This window comes from Epinephelus moara, chromosome 21, assembly GCF_006386435.1.
Source record: "Epinephelus moara isolate mb chromosome 21, YSFRI_EMoa_1.0, whole genome shotgun sequence".
NCBI classification, from domain to species: Eukaryota; Metazoa; Chordata; class Actinopteri; order Perciformes; family Serranidae; genus Epinephelus; species Epinephelus moara.
Genome location: NC_065526.1, coordinates 37,463,407 through 37,486,970, shown reverse-complemented (window position 1 = coordinate 37,486,970; position 23,564 = coordinate 37,463,407). Strand labels below are relative to the sequence as shown.

At 39.5% G+C, this 23,564-nt stretch overlaps 1 protein-coding gene across 1 annotated transcript; it reads right to left on the bottom strand.

Annotated features, from left to right (window-relative positions):
• Positions 1–958: 958 nt before the first annotated feature.
• LOC126408996 (tissue factor-like) lies at positions 959–23,467 on the bottom strand. Its single transcript, XM_050074852.1, has 7 exons — positions 23,254–23,467; positions 21,076–21,190; positions 15,502–15,591; positions 12,142–12,248; positions 10,530–10,705; positions 4,625–4,790; positions 959–2,278 (listed from the first exon to the last, which is right to left on the bottom strand). Exons 1-7 carry the CDS (start codon positions 23,318–23,320, stop codon positions 2,145–2,147), a joined length of 855 nt encoding a protein of 284 aa, XP_049930809.1. The 5' UTR covers positions 23,321–23,467; the 3' UTR covers positions 959–2,144.
• Positions 23,468–23,564: the final 97 nt, after the last annotated feature.

Genomic DNA, 23,564 nt, shown 5'->3' with positions numbered 1-23,564 from the left:
TTTAAATTTGGACAGAGCTTCTTCAGTATAAATACTCGACAACTTATTAGACCAGCATCCAGCATACATTCTTGTATGAGTAAATATTCTATATGATCTTTTAAGTATTACTTTGGGTCCAGGCTTAGGTACTTTTGTATTCCTTACAATTACTATTAAATTATGATCACTGCAACCAATGGGAACAGATAGTACTTTAGAACATGACTCAGGTGTGTTGGTAAAGATATGATCAATACAAGTGGAGGTCATGGTGCCATCATTCTTTAAGGTGACCTTTAACCCTTTGGATATTAAATGTCATCACCTCATTATTTTATCCTATTAGGCATTTGTGTTAAGTTTTGTCATAATTGGCATATGAATTCTTGAGTTATGGCCAAGAACATATTTTGTGAGGTCACACTGACCTTGACCTTTGACCACAAAATTCCAGTCAGTTTATTTTTCAGTCCAGGTGGATGTTTGTGCCAAACCTCCCTCAAACTGTTGAGATATCAAGTTCATGAGAATGACAGAGATGCAAGGTCACAACGACCTTGACCTTCAACCCTTGACCATCAAAATCTAATCATTTCATCCTCAAGTCCAAGTCAACCTTTGTGCCAAATTTGAAGAAATTCCCTTAAGGTGATCTTCAAATATTGCGTTCACAAGTATGAGAAAGCCAAGGTCACAGTGACCTTGACCTTTGACCACCAAAAACTAGTTACTTAATGGCTGAGTCCAAGTGGACATTTGTGCCTAATTTGAAGAAATTTCCTTAAGGCATTCTTGCAAATGTGTTTGGTTCAGTACCACATAGCCTCATTTTGAATGCATTTGACTATTTCAAAGTGCCACAGGTAGTTGTTAACTTAGTGAAAGCATATTTTGAGGATATTAGGTTGTGTCTAAGAACGGCAGGTTTAACAACAGGTTGGCAGAGGCAAGAAATAGGTATTATGGCAGGGTGTACAATTTTCCCATTAGCATTTACTATGGCGATGGAAGTAATCATCAGGGCTTCTAAGTGGGTAGTAGGTGGGGAGAGACGGCAGAATGGGGTGCATCTTCCACCAGTTAGGGCTTACATGGATGACATGACACTGGTGACCACAACAATGCCATGTACAAAGAGGCTACTAGTGAAGGTAAATAAGAACCTCAAGTGGGCCAGCATGAAGATCAAGCCTAGTAAGTCTAGAAGCATCTTGATATGTAGAGGGAAGTAAACACGTCTCTACATTTGGGGAATGCTCAAAGTTGATGAGAGAAAATAATAATACAGCCAATGAGAGAGGAAAGGGATCTCTCGTTGCTTTGCCATTTTTATTGTTTTATTGCTTTTCCATCCTTTTGATCAACAAAAGTTTCTTTTCTGACATTAAAAACAAAAGAATGAAGAGTCTGAATTACACATAAGGCTAAGACAAAAGACGAATATGGTTTTTAAAAGATGAGTTTGCTAATGTCATTGTAGTTTCATGGTACAGCCACTAGGTGCCACTATAGAGCATGGTTTACTGTACTGTTAGTAGTGATTTGTGTCTGACAAAACTTTTAGGGAAAGCTTAATACAAAGAATAAATCATGAAAAATAAGTTTAAAGAAGACAGTGTGAGCGCAACTGGGTTGCCATAATGAGTTAAAAAAAGAGGATAGATAAGACTTGGGAATAAAGTTGTCAGGGAATGTTATACATTTAGTCTGCACTCATACAATCTAACAGGTAGACAAATCATGGTTTAGATCTTCTTAACGAGCTTCTGACACAACTCTTCTAATGTGAACTGTTGCTGTGGTTAGCGTTTGATATTCTAAAGCCAAGCCGTACATGATTCTTGATGTACAAATGATCACACACACAGGATGAATGCAAGAAATGCACAGGTGGTGCTTAAAATGCAGATAGTTTGACCTTAACACAGTTGCATTGTCGGAACAAGTTGCACATGTTCACATTCATGTAAATGAAAACAAAAAATAAAAAATGCAAACTACATTATACTGTAAACACACAGCCTAGCAATGTAAAAGGATGTTTTCCTAGAAACAAAGAGGAGATGGAAAACTGAAGAGAGACCAGCTCTCTGTGCTTGAAAGACACCTACACACACACACACACACACACACACACACACACACACACACACACACACACACTAAACAGGTGCTGATGACTGAGATGGGTTCTTTTGTCGGCAGCATTTGCAGCAGAGGACTGTCACTGTGATGATGATGATGAGGACTGTGAGCATGATGAAGACTATACCGACCCACGCTCCAAGGCTTAAGTCTGTAGGGACAATGAGAATTGCTGTTAGACAGATCTGTCTCATCATTCATCCCTTTAAACACACAGAAAACAATGTTTAACCTCTAGTGGCTCTATAGAGCAACTCCCTGTGTTGTTTGTATCACCTGCTCTGCCAGCATGGAAGATTAAGAATGCTGAATAAAAACTAATGCAAGAAACATAAATATGTAAAACAACCTGTTACATTAATCATTCTATATTTATTCCAACATCCTCTGCACTATTGCACTACTGTCTGACTGCAAACAGATTCCATTTTGCTGTTGTTGTCTTTTTAAACCATAGATACTTTTTATACATATTATCTCACACTCAATTGACACCAAAAGGAACATACAGAAATTAAATGACAAATAAGTCATTTTTTTATTATGTAAAAAGTGGCCCTGTGTAGTTTTTACTATATTTCCTTTGTCCCTGAGCCAGATTTTGGACATTCAATCCTGCTCAATTTTGAATTCGATACTGATCTAATATTAACTTCAAACACAAATGACACATAAATGCAAATTTTAATGAATGTGTTGTCAGATATATTAGTATCTTGGGCCTTCTTCCATAAGCCCTTGGGGTTATTGTCATTTCCATCGCAATGTACAGAATGGAGAGACAGACACTAGCAATCTAGCATTTAATGAGATTGTGTAAACGTTTTCCAACAAGTTTATTTCCATCACTTGATTTATTGTGATGGAAATATATATATATATATGGTAATAGAAATGACAATATCAGTGTTATATTACTGAAAATATTGTATATATATATATATATATATATATATATATATATTACTGAAAATATTGTATATATAAGATATCAATACATTTCTCTTAATAGACTTTGATAAAATTTCCAGGCAAAGTGGACCATAGTTGAAGAATGACCTGTAAAACTTCAATTAAAAGCCTACTCCCATTTAAACACCCAGTCCCTTTTACTAGCCTGGTGTTGCTACATATTTTGACAAATAAAGGCCTGTCTAAATGAGATGCCTGCTCTGGTTGCCAAGCAGGTCATTTTTACTGTAGTTCTTTGGATGTATAAAACCAGGTTGTTGGCTACCCACCTGAGCTAACGTTAGATAGCTGTTCAGTTCGTGCATAAATGTTTACACTTTTGTTAGTATGAAGATGCTGCATATAGTCAGCTAGGTTAGATTCTCCATAATTCAATCATTGTCCATGTGTCCACTCCTCAATTACCCTGTAAGTTATTCATCTTCCCTTAGTCCATAAGGGTCCTCAGATCAAAAGAATCAAAAAGGTTTTTCATAAATATTAATCCAAGTTGAGAGTATTGTTTTAACAGGATAAAGTGGGGTTATGTCAGTATGTACACGTGATATGGACCACTGTCCCAAATATGGGCCCGTTGAGCTCAGTGATTTAAGTAAATAATAGCCCGTGCTATTAATTGAAGTTTTATGGTACTTCATGGTCAGATGTTTGTTTACCTCCTCTGTTGTCCCTGTTTTTAAGATGTATGTCTACTTCTGTGTACTTTGAGAGCAATGAAAAAGTGTACACGTGATATGTGACCCATACAGCTGACTCTGATACTGTGTCATAATTACATTAAAAACATATGTTAAATGACAATTAGTGTGCTAAATTTTGTGTAATTTTGTGCTAAATAACTCAGGGAGTTGTTTTTCATTGTGACATGAATTTTCCATACCACTTTAATCACACAAACACAGGAAACATTTAAGGGATGTTCCACCACTGAGGCCAAGCATGAGAACATTTCTGTTATTTCCAGCTTTTTTAAAGAAAAATTTCACAGTCTACCTTTTGTTTTTGTTTTTTAGTTGTTGTTGTCTTTTTTCACAAAAATATCAGCTAAGCAGATGTTTCATGAGGTAGGAATGCTTGTTTGTCAGGCTTTAGGGATGGGCAGTGTGTTTGGGTAAAACAGTGAATGCTAACAAAATTATGCTGGTTCACTAGAAAGCTCTTAGAGGCTTAACTGACCACTAAATACGTCAACTGGAAAGGTCTCTAAGCACATTCAACAAAGGACCCTCTTATCCATAAAAGCCTCAAGCAGGACTCATGACCTGGCAATGCCACCCAAAATTGCCAAAAGCGTTCATTTTCATTTTCTAGGAAGTGCAATGCTGCTGTCATTTCAGAAACCTTGGGTCTGACCCTAGGCCATGTGGATGTCTGCAGCAGCCATCACATGAAATCTGAGGTGCAAAGACATCACAGGGATTATTGTCTGCCCTAATGTGATGCTGAGTTACTCTTCAGATCTTTCTATGTCCATACCCAGTGTAGTGTAGTGTAGTGTGGTGCAGTGTATACAGAGTGTGCGCACCTTGCACAATGTTAGGTTCTCCAGGTGTACACTGCTGTATGCCCCAGGCTCCCTGCTGGGTGCCTTTGGCTCTGGAGGGGATGAAAGCTGCCACCATGAAGCAATAACTCTGTCCTGCGTCCAGCCCCGACACCTCTGCTGTACTGGAGTCAGATATGATGTCTCTCTATCAGATAAGAAGAAAACATTACACATTTAAACATATATCCAACTTATCATTCAGACATTTAGACATTAAACATTTCTTGATCGAGGTCCAGTGTCTAAGATTTAGGTAGATTTAGTTGTGTCCAGTGCTGAGGATTGCAGATTGCAGCAGTTTTTGTTCATGAGGTTTTTACAGGGAGCTGAATTATCCACAGAGGACTCTTCCTCTCAAAAACAAATGGACCTGGTGACTAAAACCGGTAAAAATCCTGAATAAAGCAGTTTCACTTCACAAATCAGTGTTTTTCCTACACTGTTTGGCATGTTGCAGACAGACTGAACCCCTGCTATGGGTTGCCACCTAATTTCTGATCCAGACATTAAGGAGGGTTTTACTGGGAGCTGAATTATCCAGAGGTCTCTCCAACTCCTAAACAAACTGAATAGAGCAGTTTTAATTTATGTTTGGCATGTCGGAGATGTGAATTTGCATGTCCTAAGATAGCGAAGGAATGGCCCGCCTTACTCTGCTTTACTCTGCCTCTGATTGGCTTACCCTGACATTCTTACTCTAATGCGAACCAATCCCACTCATTTTGTCTAAACCTAACTTATCTAACCAATGTGGGCCATGACTACTAGCCAATCAGGGTGGGTCATTCCTTTGCTATCCCAGGACTCGCAAATTTGAACTGGGGACGGGCCATTAGCCTAGCAACTACTAATGTATGCTCATCTTTTTTTTTCTGATAACTTAAGATCCAGATTTTCAGGAGGTTTTTAGCAGGAGCTGAATTATCCGTAGAGGTCTCTTCCTCTCTAAAACAACTGGTAATTAAAAGCGTTAAGATCACTGAATAAAGCCGTTTAAAACAAAAACAAAATCTGTGTTTTTCAGTCACAGAGCGGCTGCTAACTACAGTGGCCAATGCAGCAACATGAATGACCATAGCCAATGTTTAGTAATCTCTTATGGGCTACTGTGGAAACATGGCAGTGCAACATGGTGATCCCTGTAGAGGAGGACCAACTCCCTATGTAGATATAAACAACTCATTCTAAGGTTAAGAAAACACAATGCTTATGGCCAAAATACATGGAACACAGGCGCAGCGCGACTAATGGAAACACAACAATTATTATGTTCAGGTGAATATACACTAAAGAAACATAGGCCTACTTATGACATTATTTTCCATTTCTGCCAGTATAAATCCTACACACTACAACACTGAAATAATTTCTGTAATTGACGTTTTTGACATAATATTAAATAAGCCTCTGAGGCCATACTTTCAGTGTGGACCTACACTTTTATTTAATGATCTTTATTTTATCTTCTTATTGATGATGGAACAGCCTCTCTCTCAAAGGGGAGCTCATAGTAAGTCCTAAAGTCCTATTCTCTCTAAAGCAGACATCAATATTAATGGCCGCATGTGATGTTTGTAGTTATTTGCTAAGGCTGTTTTGGAAAATACTTGCTGAGCGTTGGCTAAGAAGATTCATACCACTCTCATATTTGTCCATTAACAGCCAGCAGCTGGTTAGTTTAGCTCAACTAGCCTGGCTCTTCCAAAATTTAAAAAATTACCAGCACTTCTGACTCTTACTACATGTAACATCTTGTCTGTGTAACAACTTGGTTATGGAGGATTGTGTGCCAGATTATGTCCTTGCTAGTTCAGCACATAATCCTCAATAAAACCACAACCACTTACATAACGTGCTAATCAGTGAATTTCAGAGCTGCTGGTAGCTGTTAACCCCTGCCTTCAGTCTTTATGCTGAGCTAAACTCAGTGGCTGCTGCAGCGTTATATTTACAGTACAGATTTACAGATGTTAGAGTCGTATCAGTCTACTCTATTCAGCCTTGGTTATAGTCTTTTACATTTTTTATAAAGTAGGTGTGCCTGGCAGCTGGCAACTAACTATTCAACTGGCAACTGATTGAAATTGCAGAGATATATGAAATTCACTGCTTGTTTATTTCTGTTGTCATTCATAGCTGTAACTGTAATGTTCAAAGATATATAGTTAAACACATTGGTCTAATATAGCTGATGTTTCCGCTAGGCTTCCTTTATGTTGCTTTGTTAGCATCTTTGATGAACCAAATCTACGAGTACAGAAGCTAAGCAATGTACTGCTGCAGATGGCAGCCCAAACAAAACATACTTTCGCTATTAAAAAAATAAATCCAACCAAAAAAATCAATATAAGTGTGAGTGTACACTGTATTTAGACTGTTTTCACAGCTTTGTCTTGCACACTAACTGGTCAATGCAGCATTGTGTACCTCCAGGGATCTAAAATTACTGTTTTTGTCTGATGTCTAATGGCTGTCTGATGGCAAGATAAAGTGGTAAAAATATTCCAAATATGGTGCACACTTGAACTGATATTGATTTGTTTTAGGTGGGCTGTTTTTAGGTGGATAAAACCTAACTGATTGAGGCAGCATTTGTTGAGCAGAGTTTGATTTTATGTATGGTGAAGTTGGGCGGTATATTTTTTTGGTAGATTACCAAGAAAACCACCACAAACTCAAAATACCACTAGTGTTACTTTTAAAACTTGTTATGGATCTACAGTATACTATATTTCTATTAAGAATATACATTGCCAGGTAAAATATTTTTGACTTTCAAACACATCAAGAACCTCTACTTCACTCCAGTGACATGTTCAGAGTCAAATAAGCACTGGACTTTGGAAAAGATGTGAGTAGACAGCACAGAAGCATTATATGTATCACTATAAACCTGCAAAACTGCGGGCTACAGGAATTGTCAAGATATTGTTGTCATAGAAACGAAAACCCTCGTGAGCGTTTTTTTTGGGGCGCACAGACACTTCATCCCAGTGCTCCGCAGCGCCCTTCCAGCGCCTTTCTGCCAGAAAAAGGCGCTATGTGGACACAGGGCCTTACTCGCACTTAGTACAAGCTCAATAGAGCCAGGGGTCTACCACACCAGACAGGACCCCAGGTGCAGGCTGTGCAAAGATGCTCCTGAGACAGTTCAGCACATAATAGCAGGGTGTAAGATGCAGTCAAGAACAGCACACATGGAACGCCATAACCAAGTGGCTGGCATAGTGTACAGGAACATCTACACTGAGTATGGGCTAGAAGTCCCAAGGTCAGAATGGGAGACACCTCCTGAGGTGGTTGAGAATGACAAAGGTAAGATCCTGTGGGACTTCCAGATCCTGACTGACAGACTGCTGATGGTTAACGACCCGGATGTTGTGTTGATCGACAAACAACAGAAGAAGGCAGTGGTGATAGATGTAGCAATCCTGAGCAACACCAGCATCAGGGGGGAATGCATTTAGGGTTTTTTTTCTGTTTTTCAAAATACCTCGAATATCCTTGACACATTACCTTCAACACAGAATTACCATGTCTTTTTGTTTTTACTTCACACAGTTCACACTTGCGCTATAAGTCTCTCTTGTGGTTTTCAAGGTCTAGTAGACCTTCTGAGCATTGGATAGGGTGCAAGAGGCTCTGTATGATTCATGTCTGGTGCAACACCATCTTGCTGTTCAGATCTAGCCTCCGGGTCAGATCTTATTCTGTAATAAGATCTTATTCTGTAATAAGAACATTATTCTGGACTGTATGAGGTCTCTAGATTTTATACTGGCGCGTACTGGTCACATCTTTGTAAGCACATATCATTACATTTTCACATCTTTTGCTGCATGTTTCCTTGATGCCATATTGTCTACAATGAACATTCATATGTGTAAAAAAATGTTGCTTATTCTAGATTTTTATGGCCGTCATGGACTACATCATCTTTTATATTTTTTAAAGCATTAAAAATAGGGATAGGGATGATATCACAGGGTGGCACACAGTAGCTAAATAACTCATGATTTTATGTTACCTGGTAGATTTAAAAACATGCTGGTTTCACTTCAGAAAAACATCCCATTTTACCTGAATGTAAAATCTTTTTTGAAAAGATGTTACAACCATCCCCACCTCTGTCAGCTATTTTTTTAGCTAGCTGTAGCAGCAACAAGACCAGAGTTTCATCCAGGAGGCCAGTGTCCACTTCCCATATGAATGTAGAGCCAAACCATGATGTTTTTTTAAACCTAACCACATATATTTGTTTATTTTGTTGTAAGTTTGTTGTGAAAAAGGCTGTATGCATGTAACAGGCGTAACTTGACACGGCATCCCAGACGTCAACAACAGACACACCCAGGATTCCAAGTGCTGATATGTGATGAGTTGGGAGTGAGTGTGTTGGTTTTGGCTGTAAAATCTGCACACTTCTTCACACAGCTATAAATTTTAAAATGCAAGGTCAAAAAGGAAGTGATCATACAATTGATTAAAGTGGTGCTGTTGCAACCATCCCACTATCACAACCAGGCATGTCCACAGATAGACCCCAGGTGGTGCTCAAGCATCTGTCCTTTTAGCCTCTTACTAGATAAGTGGCACAATTTTATTCAGTTTCTTCTAATAATTTTATATTGTTTTTTTTAAATGTGATCCATGGCATTAATTCTCAATTAAATGTTTGCTGTGTGCCTGACAACTGACTCCGAGTGAAACTGCTGCTCCTCCCTCTTCAGCTTTACTTGTCACAGCCACCACAGTTAATGCATGCAAACCAAACGCCCTGCGTCCATGTCTCCCTGACCTGCCTTCATGGACAGCCAGGTAATGATGGTGTTTGCCCTCAGTAGCCTCAGTAATGTTTGTCAGTTAAACCACTATTAAAACATTTCAATACCGCCAGCCTAATTTAGGCAGTCAACACCCATAAAGCTTATCAAGTAAGCTCATCTGGCGTGAAACCACATCATCTCCCTCCAACTCTCTTTCAGATTAGTGTTTGCAAACTGCCCGGTGCAAGCAGAGACAGACGCTGAATTGCTTTCTCAGTTACACATGTATTTAAAAACCAAAACTCAGCTTGAAAAACTGTTTACAGCACCCATACCACAGCAATGGCTAATTTTTCCTTTTCTGTTAGAGAAAAAAATTAGATTTTGAAAATGTTGATTTATTTACAAAACAGATGATGAGCAGATGTCTCAGGAAAAATAGGTGCAATTTCAAAAATATGTCTCAATTTTTCCACGTTCAGTCCACAACTCACTGTCTTTCACTGTATTTTTCCATATATTTCCACTCCTGTGTTGTTATTCTGGCATCACCACACCAAACTTTAGTGAAAGCTATTGAGAAAGCAGGTTCAGTTATCTCCTCCCTTACAAACCATTTACAAATCTAAAGTTTTGGCAGTGCCTTAGTAACAATGTTCTACCAATATTGTTCTAAGATAAAAGTCAGTTGTTTTCAGACAGCTGTACTATGGTTGGGGTGAAAAGCCTCTGAAGTAGCATTTAACACTGGTTAAAGTTGCTCCTAAAGCCTGACATCTCTCAGCCCTCACAAGTGCATCAATATTAGGTGTGAAAAGTCATCGAGTGGGCTGAATTGGAACTTTTGGCTGGCTGGTTATAGGCTGCAGGCCGTATGTTTGACACCCCTGGTTTATGCATGGTTAAACTGGATGAAACAATTTTAACATGAATATCTTAATTTAAATAATAGTATATATTTGAAATAACATAATTGATGAATCATATAGATCCAACACATAAACACTTAAACCTACTGTATGATCATTCTAGTAGGTATTTCACAAATGTGTTAGTTTTCGATACTTTGGTGAGACTCTTTGTATGTTAGTGTCATTGTTGGCAGCTGTATACTGTACCTTGCCTGTACTTCCAGCCTTGTAGTAGCTGATCTTATACTTGAGGTCCTTTTTGAGAATGTCTCTGATGCTGAGCTGCTTGTCATTCTGATGAATACTGGTCAGAGGATCTATGATGTGGACCATGACTTTCTCATCCACAGCTTGTACAGTGAAGTTCACAGCACTGATGTTACCTGAGCAGAGGACAAGTCAGCGGAGAGGATGAGACCACCGGTAAGGCTTATTCATATTAGTTCAAGGTGTCTTATTTACTATTCATCCCATTCCCACATTCTTCTTTCTTATCAAAACCCCGCGCCTACATTACCCACAATGCAAGTCGACCGCCAACAGTTCAGTTCGAGATTGGGGTGTGTTATGCTCATACCATCTGGAGTCTCTAGCCTGTATCACAGATGAGGAGCAGGCTACAAAGGTCTGGTCAGCTTACTTCTTTCTAACTATAGCTTCAAGCCTCAGCTTTAGCTCTAACTGACGCTGAGCCAATCACTCCAGGACATTTATCAGTCCTCACACAGCTCCCTCTGGCGTTACGAAAGCTTTAGACAACATGTGCAGTGGTCCTTCACAACACCTGGAGAGACACAGTGGTGTTTGAAATTGGTGCAATTCGCATTTAAATGCTCTATGATCAAGTGTGCTATTGCTTTTATACAACAGTTCTACAAGTGTAATTTATTACATCTAAATAGCAGTAACAGTCATAACCATTCATTATTTAACTGTGTTATTTGAGGAAATATGTTCTTCATTGCGATGCAAAGTTTGTTCTGATGACCGTTAATGTCAGCTAATTAACATAATTAACGGCTCAGTACACCTGTAAAGCGGAGTGATACATAGTTAAATGCATAGTTAAAAGTCCCAGTGCTGTAACACTGTACAGTATATCAGCACTCATGGAATGCCTGTTGTTGCTTGGTCGGAACTAACTGTTGTATTAATAAAGCTTTTTATTATGATTAGAAATAACCAATAACAAATCAGAATCCAAAGAATTCCACCAGAAGGCTAACTTGAGCTGTGACCTCAGGAACACATTCTGACACATCTGTTTCTCAATAAAGTGGAAGAGTAACTAGTCCTGTTAGTGAGGTTAGAGAGAGCCCATTTGGGCCATGTCCACCATTGCACCATCTGAGGCCTCATTTGTGATGCCCCTTAAAGTAGATAGCAGCACACACTGACATCACAAGCCAAAAAGTTGTTTTCCCTGTCTACGCGTCACAACTTCATATTCTTCAGCCTGGACAAACTTTTACAAGGTCTGTTTTCACCTAAAATGCAGTTTGTGCAATGATGAGGTATTGGTGGTGGGGGTGGGGGGGCAGTCAGATTGAAAAGGGGTTTCTGCAGAAGAAGGAGGGAGTGGCTGGATATGCATGTAAGGAGACCTGGTAATTGGCAGGGAAAACTGCAGGCAGGGGGAATGACTAGGAGCTGGCTGAAGTTGTGCCACAAAAGAATCATACTTGTTGCACAGAGCTTGTTTTTTCTCTCAGGGCCTTTTTTGGAAATTAAAGACACCTGTATGTTTCCTCACGTCTTACTGACAACTGTAATGTGTGTTATATGTGGGTTTTTTGGTGTTTGAGCTTGTGATACCTACTCTCTCTGTAGGGGTTGAAGGGTGGGGCATCAGTGTGAGGGAACTCCTCTAGGTCATAGTCATAGTCCAAAGTCTCAGACTCTGTTTTGATATCAGCAGTGTAGCTCCTGTCGGACGAGAATGCATAAATAAGAGTGACAAAAAATGAACAAAAAGACACAGAAATACTCCAGTAAGACACAAAATTAGCAAGAAAAGATCTAAATGGCTACAAAAAGACACAAAACAACCACACAGAGACACAAAAAGGCCACAAAGAAACACAAAACAACCACATAAAAACACAAAATGACTAAAAAGATACACAAAACTATCACACAGACACAAAGTGACTACAAAGATACTTATTTCAGAGACACAAACTTACCTCAAAAAGACCCAAACTACAAAAAAAACATACAACCACACAGAGACACAAAATGACTACAAAGATACACAAAACAACCACCAGACACAAAATTACATTGAAAAGACCGAAATGACTATAAGAGGACACAATAAAACCACAAAGAAACACAAAATGTCAATATATACATAAAACAACCACAGAGACAAAAAATGACAACAAAGTGACACCAAAAAAGACATAAAATTACCTGAAAGAGACAAACGACTACAAAAAACCCACAAAACAACCACACAGACACGAAATGACTACAAGGAGACACAAGATAAAAAACAACAACATAAAACAACCAAAAAGACACAAGACTGATGGCAAAGATACACAAAACAACCGCAAAGAGAGACAAAATGACAACAAAGTGACACCTAAACACACAAAATTATCTCAAAAAGACCCAAATGACTACAAGAAAATGAACCGCAAAACTACCACAAGGAGACACAAAACGACTACAGAGAGACACAAGACAACAAAAAGACACAAAATAGCCTAAAAGAGACACAAAACAACCACAAGAAGACACACAATGACCAAAAGGAGACACAAAATCACAAAAAGACACAGAGGGACTACAAAGCCATGGAAAACCACCACAAAGTCTGTGTGTCTTGCTGCTGTGTAGGAGAGGTGTAGGAAAGGGGCCCTTTGTGTATCTGGGCCCAGGGGCCAATTGTCTCATAATCCACCCGTGTTGTAATCATCTCTCTGCATAGTGTCCCTAGTTTCTCCTTGCTGTCGTCACTGACACTCAGTCTTCTAACAGCATCCTGGGACTCCCTTTCTCTCTATCACTGTGTGTGTGTGTGTGTGCGCGCGCGAGCCCGTGTGTGTGTGTTTGTCTGTGTTAATTATGTTTTTTAGTTTTGCCTCGTGGTGTTTGTATAGTCTGTCCTCTTGTCCAGGTCTCCATGATGGAGCGGAGGTTGTGTGGTTTAGTTTTGTTTGGAGACACTTGGAGGTCCTCCAAGATCCATACCCCTCCTTTATGTTTAAAATCTATCCAAATACTTGCCATCCTGTTTGTTCTTAGTGTAATTTGACTCTGTTAACTCCGGTCTATCCTGTACACACATCTGCTCCATGTCTATCTGTCCCGAAGGTTTGATTCCCTCCTCTGTTGCTGTCTGAGGTTTCCTCCATCTTTTCTCTTTAAAGGGTTTGCGTGGGGAGTTTTTCCCTGTCTGAATGGATGGCTCTACGAACAAAGGGTGTCATATGCTGTACAGATTGTAAAGAGACAAGGTTGTGATTTGTGATATTGGGCTACATAAAATAACATAATAAAACACTTCCCTGTGTCCTTCTGGAGGTTGAGGACAAAAAAGTATTTTGTCATTTAATTCAGAGGACTTGTTGATTTAGTTTTAGATCTAGATGATTACAGTAAAGAAGTGTTCAAGCAGGGAGGACTAACCACTCCCTTTTTGTTTCTGTGAGCCTGATCTGGGAACATTATGTTCTGATGTCACACTTAAAGAATACACAAACTCACACTTGGGTAGCTTCATAACAATGTATGCTACTATATATGATAAAGCAAAACTAAGATTAAGATGGTTAAGGGAATGGGACATAAATTATGCTGATAACAGAGAAATATACGTTTCCATAGGAATATATTGAACAGGAGTGGCATTAGAAATGAGACATGAGGGGCGTCGTTGGCTTAGTGGTGGAGCGGGCGCCCCATGTGCAGGGCTGTTGCCGCAGCGGCCCAGGTTCGACTCCAGCCTGTGGCCCTTTGCTGCATGTCACTCCCGCTCTCTCTCCCTCGTTCACACTGTCTGTCCTATCCATGAAAGGCTGAAAATGCCCCAAAAAAATCTTTTAAAAAAAGAAAGAAATGAGACATGAATGTGAAGTATGTTAGGTGACTGAACATACCAGATATTTAAACCCAATAGTAATATTATAGAGACTAGTCCATACCCATTGAGTGCACAGTTGCCCATGAACAGTTTCACATAGATTGACCACGTCAGTGAGTAGAAAAACGTGGGACAGACAGAATGACTGACTGACACACTGACAGTTTCCATGATTATGTACAGCATACCATACCATGACTTAGTCATACCAAAAATAAGAAAAAAACAAAAAACATTGGGCCACAGGGGGAGCCACAGCGATCGGTCGCATTTTAGCCATTTTTAAGCATTTTTCTGTTGTTATAGCGCCACCCAGTTGCCAGTTAGAGTTAAATTTCTCCAGTCACCTTGAGGAGTCCTGTTCACATATCTACCAAGTTTAGTAAAAATTCATATGGCGGTTAGGCCTAGATAAGAAATTAGCTCTCTAGCGCCCCCATTTTGTTTGATGGGGTCAATAATGGAGGGGTCCCTTCAGATTATGTGTGGTCATATGCCTACAAAGTTGCGTGGTGATCAGTGAAACCCTTGAGATGTTATACACCTGTATGTGATGAACCACGCCCTCCGCAATATTCATTGCCTTATAGAAGCTCAGTTTTAGTAAGTTTTCCAACTTTTGCCAAGAGGGAACTTTAGATTGGTCCCTAGATTATGTTCACCGAGTTTCATGCAGATTGGTCAAACTTTCTAGGAAGAGATCGATTTTAAGTGTTTTTCAAAAAATTCAAAATGGCGGAAAATTTATATAAGCAGAAGTTATGGGTTCTTTAGAAAAATATGTTCTTCATGAGGAGAGGCATCTCTGTGCAAAGTTTCATGTCTCTACAACATACAGGGCATGAGATATGCCCATTCAAAGTTTGCAATTTCAATCGGTTGCTATAGCGCCCCCCTTTGGCCAATTGATGTAATATTGCTTCATTCGCATCCTCCCATTACCCTCTACCACTGTACCAAATTTCACATGGATTGACCGAGTCAGTGAGGAGAAAAACGTGGAACAGACACACAGACACACAGACACACCCACAGAGAGTTTTCGTCATTATATAGTAAGAAAGTAGATAGAGGTCATGTTCCTACCTGTCGTAAGGTACAAGGTCAAAGGTCAGATCACATTCTGACTCTGACACTCGGATGCAGTGCTGACTGTCCATCCAGTCACTGCCAGCCCTAAAAGTCACATGACAAGATACACAAGAGAATAACTTGAATACAAAAAAAAAATACACAGGCTGACATTGTGACACCTGCTGTCGCTTACATGATTTGGTATTTTAATTTAAAGGAGGACTGCAGATTGTAACCAGCTGAAACTTCTCCAAGCTAGGATTCCTTCAGTGTTCTTTGATAACTTTATGTGTGCCCACCTCACAGTAAAAGCACTCAGTAAAGCAGAATATTCTTAAAAGAATTCACAGTGTTTTTCCACCGTTGTTTGGCATGTCAAAGCCGAGTTGTTAGCTCAGTTCATAGGGACTTTGTTTGGGAAGCGGAGGGTTGCCGGTTCAAGTCCCTGCCCGGACCAAATATATGGAGCGTGGGCCCTTGAGCAAGGCACCAAACCCCCCAACAGCTTGGGGCAGCCCCCTAACCTTGACATCTATCCATGTAATGCTTGTATAGGTCCTGGTTCTGCGTGTGTGTGTGTGTGTGTGTGTGTGTGTGTGTGTATTTCAGCCCTGTGTGTATATGTATATGACAACAGAGTGAAAAGATTGAATTTCCCCTTGTGGATTAAGGAAGTATTAAAAATTAAGATTTGCACCTGAACTCAACTTTTTCTCTATTAACTTAAGATCCAGACGTTTGTGAGGGTTTTTGCAGGACCTGAATTATCTGCAGAGGTCTCTTCCTTTTCAAAACAAACGGACCGGGTGATTTAAAGCAGTAAAACCACTGATAAAGCACTTCCACATTAAAAAAAAATCAATGTTTCTCCAACGCTCTCATCACAGAGGGGCTTCTAACTACGGTGGCCTACGCAAAAACTTCAATGTCCCGGATTCTGTGGACGAAGACCCGCTCCCTATGTAGATATAAATGGCTCATTCTAAGGTAACAAAAACACAGAGAGTCTTATTTTCAGGTGATTATACACTAAAGAAAGCATACTTGTTATAATATAGTCCATTTCTGCAAATATATCCCCTAAATCCTACACACTGGCTCTTTCAGCTAAATATTAATCTTTTAAAATACAGATTAAATGTCAGGTTCTTTTTGGAGACAAAGGAACACATTATAGTACAGCAGCATATTAAATATAACATGATTAAATTGTTGCATCATTATGAGGAAAATATACTTATATAATTATTAGATAGGTACTTACCATTTGAAAAGAGAGAACCTTAAAAACACTTTTATTAATGCTATCATTTAAGACACTGACAGATGTTTGTGTTCCTAAGTATCGAAATATGAATGATGAAATGTGATTGACATGTCAGCATTACAGGGAGATCATCATTTGTTGGGACTGTTGGGGTGAAAGCTCACTCTGATCTACTTTAGGTTGTCCACTGTGTGCTGGGTCTGTCTTAGAGTGGGTGTGTTCAGTGGTTTAGGCAATCCTGCAGTCCTTTATTTTTTGTTTTTTGCCTGAGTCCTCCATGTTGGGACCATTACAGTGTTAGCTCCCAGAGGACCACACTCTTACTTTCACATTAAAACTGCCCAAACAAACATACCTCCTATTTAATTTCAGTGGCACTGTGGTCACACAAAGGTAGTCCAGCACATTTGATCCACACTCAACTCTTCCTTGCAGAAAAACTGTTAGATACAGCTATTCACAGCAACTAAAAAGCTACATGAAAAACACAATCAGCACACAATGTCATGTGCATGTTTTTTTCCTTGCAAACTTCAAAAATAAGCTTGTTTAACAGAATAAAATAAATACATTTAACCATGTTGACCAGTTAATTTTAATTCACTGTTTATTTGAGGGGACCATGAAAAAAGAAGTGATGAGGTGGTGCCTTCGTTTAAAAAAGTGGAACAACTTGTCTAGACATAGCAGAAAAATGCTGTTCAGTGTATTTGCGTGTGATAAGCTTTCAGCTTTCTGTCTCATATTTACATTCCTCAGCATACCTGAAGCAATAAGCCAACACCAACATAGTGGCGGCCCTTTACCTGAAGGAAAACGCAGGTAACTTTCAGCCTGGACCCTATTATCCCATGTTTTTGTGTCTAAGTGACTAATGGTAAGAATGATTTTTCAGACTGATCCAGTGTTCAGCAAGAGTGCTACAGCCAGCAGCAAAACAGGCTGCAATGTAACCACTCAGGGTAAATGCACCCTAAATATATCACTAGAAGTGTTTGTTCTTACCACTGACATGCTCAGATTGTTATTTTAAGTGTTACATTAAAAAAGATCCCTACAGAGATAGACATTTTTGTTAAAAAGTAGCCACCAGACTTCATTAAAAAAAACAGTATTTCAGCATATATAGAGCCATTATATTTTCACATCTAACTGGGAGAATTAAGGTTTTGTTTCAACCAATCCAGTGTTGGTGCTTGTTGGAACAGTGGAGAGACAAACTAAGATGTTTTTTGCGAGTTAAGAATAAAGTGTGTTTTATCATGATAAAATTAGTGTGTATTTAAATGGAGTCTGGTGGGGTTGGAGACAGCAAATTCGAGATTGTTTTGGTTTACAACCAGTGGCTTAAGGTAGTTATAATGGGCCCCAGTGCATGCTATTATGAGGGGCCCTATTACGCCCTAGTTACAAGTTATGAAGCACACACGCACACACACACACACACACACACACACACACANAGACAAATCTACAAAAGAAAATAGGAAATTATTAATTTAACTTGATAGTTCTTTATTGGTAAATTATATATTTTTTAAATAGTTTATGTAGAATAAGTTTATAATTTGTTATAGATTGACACTGTTTTACAAAACCAAAAAGCCATGATGGAGATGGGTTTGCCTTATTTAGGGCATGTATGGAAAATAGCACCATTTTTGTTTTAATGTGAGTTCTTTGAACATGGGTGTATTTTCAGGTCGCAGTCGGGCCCCTCCACCCCATGGGCCCCAGTGCAACCGCACTGCCTGCACTGTCTATATTTACACCCTTGTTTACAACAACGAAAAGGACCTCACTCTTAAACAAAACTGTCTATCTCTGTAGGAATCCTTTCCATAATTATTTCTTTAACTGACTGATTGAAATCACCAAGGATATATGCACAATAAAGCCCAAAGGCTTATTTCCACTGCGGTCATCTAGCAAACACTCAACACATCAAAAGATTAAAACATCCCATCAACAAGAGGTGGTGGGGGGCTGGAGTCTATCCCAGCTGAAATTGGGCGAGACACCCTGGACAGGTCACCAGACTACCACAGGGCTGACACATAAAGACAGTCAACCTTTCACATTCACATTCACACCTGCAGCCAATTTAGAGTCACCAATTAACCTGCAAGTCTTTGGACTGCGGGAGGAAGCCAAGGTACGTGATGAAAACCCACTCTGACACTGGGAGAACATGCAAACTCCACACAGAAGAACTCCCCACCGCAGGTTTGAACTCCCCAACCCAGATTTGAACCAGGAACCCTCTTGCTGTGAGGTGACAATGCTAACCACTGCAACATCATGGCGCCCGCCATTTCTTTCGAGCCATGTTAAATGTGCTCTGTGAAATACACAATTTCAGATTTGTAAGCAAATAATTCCACTATAGAGAAATGTATTTTTGCCTATTAGGCTATTGAATCAAACATATTTAAATACTGGTAAGCTGCCTCTTGTAAAGTAACTATGGTTGTCTTTTAGACGTGAGAAAGAATTTATTAGGTACTTTAGTACAATTTTTTTAATAATTTTGTAAGTGAGTAGCATCTTAATATAAATAATTATAACAGCCTAACAGCATAAGCACTTTTTAAAATGCACAGGACTGAGATGCATGCGTGGACAAACTTTTAGCATGCCCCTTATCAATTTATTTTTTGCCTTTTGTAGTTTGTTTTTAGTGTGTTTTGATAATCCGGTATACCAGGAGATGGCAGCGTAATCAAAATAACTTCAAACTAGAGCTCCAGCTAGTGTATGAAGAATTTGTCTATCCAGAAAGGTATTTTTCCTGGCTAAAAACTGAATTCTGTGGTTTACCCTGATCAGGGCTTTAGAGTCACACTATCACCTGTTAAAAACACGTCTAAAATATAGCCAGGATCATCTACACTTTAGCAGTTACTGAAGTTGGTACTCTAACCCCACTATCCCCTTTTGCTCCACTCAGCACTTGGTAAATAAGACACGGGAAACTGCTCCTGGTCTTAAGGAGCTGCATCAGACACAAACTGTAAACTCTACTCTCCAATTACTTCTGATATCTTCACTGCTAAAACTAGCACCAATCTCTCCCTCTACTGCTTGCTCTAACACACACACACACACACACACACACACACACACACACACCTTGTGCACACTCACATCCATGTACTGGCTGCGCACTGAGCTATTCTCCAAATAACTAACGCTACTTTTATAACATCAGTCTTAGTTCTGTGGAAGAGAGAAACTTGGATTGGTGTACAGTTGTATTTTTCTGTTAAATAAGGAAAACAGGCCAAACAAAGTTCTCAAAGTAATGAATGTGACACACTTTATGGCCCCACTGATGTGTGCTGTCACCATAACAGCTAACATCAATTGCCATTTTCGTTGGTATTAGTCAAATGACCATGGCTAACAGTTCAATGTCCGTTCTACTGTCTTTCTGTTTTTATGTGTCAAACACTTTGAATAAAAGGCTTAAAGAGATGGTTCAGTTTTTGGAAGCAGGGCTATATGGGGAACTTATTCACATACAGTAGATGTCAGTTTGCTCGCCCCCAGTTTATAGAAGCAGGCTGGAGTCTAAAAGGGAAGCTAAGCAATGTACCACTGTGTAGGGGTCACCTGATTTCCAACAGGAGAATGAAGCTGTTATATAGCTTTCTTCAAGGCCAGACTCCACTGAGAAAACAGTAATTTTAGCTCGCTGACCACAGGAGCTGCTAGTCTACCACTGCCTCGATCAGTAAGTTAGTTTGTGTTATTGGTGAATCTGAACTAACCCTTTTAAAAGCCAAAGTCACACAATAACCTAAAACAAATTAACTAAAGGAGGCAATGGTAGACCAGCAGCTCCTGTGTTCAGCAAAATAAAAATAACTATTTTTCTCAATGGAAACTGGCCTTGAAGAAAGCGATATAACAGCTTCATTCTCCTGTTGGAAATCGCTGTCTGACTTTAAGTCAAAGGAGTGAAAAAACTCTCAATATAGTGTATACTTATACTGATATTAATGTTTTAGGGACTTTTTTAGGTACGTTTTGTTGCTGACCCCTTCACAGCAGTACATTGCTTAGCTTCCATGTCGGTACTCCACCTTGCTTCTCCAAACTGGGGGGGTGCCAACCAACATCTACTGTATGTAATATAGTGACTATTAGTATTATCATACTGTGGTAAAATTTGAGCAATTTAGAATTTTCCACTGCCAAAATATGACTTCCTCCTTGATTAATTCACTTGTGCAATTCTGTACTTGTGTGTGTGTGTGTGTGTGTGTGTGTGTGTGTGTGTGTGTGTGTGTGTGTGTGTGTGTGTGTGGACTCACCGCGAGTACATGACAGTGTATTTGTAGTTAGATGGTTTGGCTGTCCAAGTGAGGATGGTTTTAAAGTCCAGAGACACCCAGCGTACATTCTCGGCTTTGGGCACAAGGTTGCCACCTATGTATAAAATGTAAGGTTTATTTCCACTCATCCATGATCTGTGAATATTTTTCATTCCTGTTTTCGTTTTGTTAATGATATGTAGTATCACACCAAACTGCATATCAACTTTGATAAATCAGCTGGAGAAAAACTTTGACATGCACCTCCCAGTCCTGTTTTTTCTCATAATCAAAGTCAGACTTTGCCAGTGAGCAAAGCTGAGTATGAGCCAAAAGTGAGACTGTTACATAAGAGACACAATCTTATAAATGTGGTTTATACAGTCTGAGATACTAAATACACAGCATTGCTATAACATTCCATTATGTTCTCTTTGTCTTCAGAATGTTGTGGAACATTTAGTTTGTTTCATTGGTTACTTTAACATTTCCACATGTCTGAAAAAAACTGCTGTGTCATGATTAGGTAGTCTAAATGCCATCATGGGACATTTACTGATTACAGAACAAGTGAGGAATGTTACAACTATGCAAAGTTCTTGTCCCATCATGAAGATCCGTTCTTTGCACGAATAACAACATTACTACATGAACATCTCTATTATTCAAACATCATTTGTATTTCCAATATGGATACAGGGCCTATCACTTATTTATATCTGCAGTGTATGCACCCAAAACATTTAATGGATTTTTCATAGTTAGAATCTTTACATATAAAACCAAACATGAAGATGATTTGCATCCTCCAAGATGTAGAGATCTGCTGTCCATTTTCTGTCAGACACAGCGGAGCTCAGCTGTGAAATATGCTACATGATATTGGGACAGTGAAAAGCAGCACATTTGATGAGCTTTATTAGCAATGGCGGAGCCAAGAGGTGACCAGTGGTGGCCATGGCATCAGAGACTAAAGTCTGACCTCCGCACAGTGCCCAACTCAATGGAGATGAATGAATAAACCACAGACACTTTCTACAGTTTTCACAGCAGCTAAATTCTACTGAAGAAATGATCGCCATGAAAACTGTCCAGTGTGATCATTTAATTCACCGCCGTAATGGCATCATACCGCCCCCGTGTGTCTGATTTTAGACAGCATACCAGCATACCGGAAGCAAAAGAGGTGTGACTGGCGTGACATGTAACATAACAGCGTCAGCCTCTGGTGTGATATAACACACAAGTCAGTAGTGTTTATAAACAATAACAATGGCATGGCAATAACAATCATTTGCTGTCCCTGTTACATGGCAGCAGATCTCGTCCTCTGCTCGGTGGGAAAGGAGCTCCTGGACCTCATTGTTTTTCAAATTTGCGGACATTTTTGGCCGCTGTTCTTCTCTAAGTTAGCTGCTAACTGCATAACCCATCGCCAAATCATCACACCCATCCCGTCCATGGTCTCATCCTGCTGGCTGTCCGTTCTACACGAACATTGATTCAGCATTGTTACTACTTCCACTGCTGGCTTACAGGCAAGACAACTTTGTCCCCCCAATTGTACCTTATATTTGAAACCCAAGCAAGCAATATAAAAGGGGCTACAGATTGGGGACCGCGTTCAACAGCAAAACTATATCAAATGACGTTAACAAACTCTCACACAACTTGTGAATTTTAATGTGATTTATAGAGTTGCTCAGTACTAAACAAACACACATTTTTGCTAAAACCTTGGTATTGGAGTCTGGTTTTGAAGAAAGCTAAGTTTTAAGTTTAAGGTTTTAGTGAAAATGCATGCGTCTAGGAAGTACTGAGTATACACCTGGATAAAAGAGACTTGGATTATACTACACGAGTTGTGTGAAAGTTTGTAAATGGATGTTTTGATATAGTTTGCAGTTGGTCCCCAATCATACTATAAATCAATATAAAAGTGTTTTCCATGCAGGCATGCAAGAAAAAAGAAAATAGGAAAAAAGTTTTCTTCACAGATTTAGGGTAACACAGCATGACAAACTGATTTCCAAATGGTCATTTTGTGGGTGAAGTATTCCTTTAAGTTACAGCAGGAACACAGAAACCAAAGTGAACTGCAGAGATCCACAAACAAACTGTAAAACTACTGAACAACTCTGTATCTACCCATCTATCCATCTGATCATGTGGTTTTACCTGCAGAAGTGATGATCCAAGCAGACAGACAGACTCCCAAATAAAGCACAGTTTTCACAGATGCCATGTTAAAACAATCCAAAATTTTCTATCCTTCAGTACTCAATCTTGTCAAGGTTATGTGAACCCAGGAAAAGTAGTTGTAGAGAAGATGTTCCTCCAGGTGTAAGCTACTCCGTCGTCTCTAGCCAGCAGGACAGAGAGTTGGAGCTGTAAATGTGGGAATGGGGGGGACTGTTTAGGGTTTTGCCTCGTTCCGCCTGCTGATCCCTCCCACATGCCTGCCTGCTGATGGGGGGTTCTGCAACGAT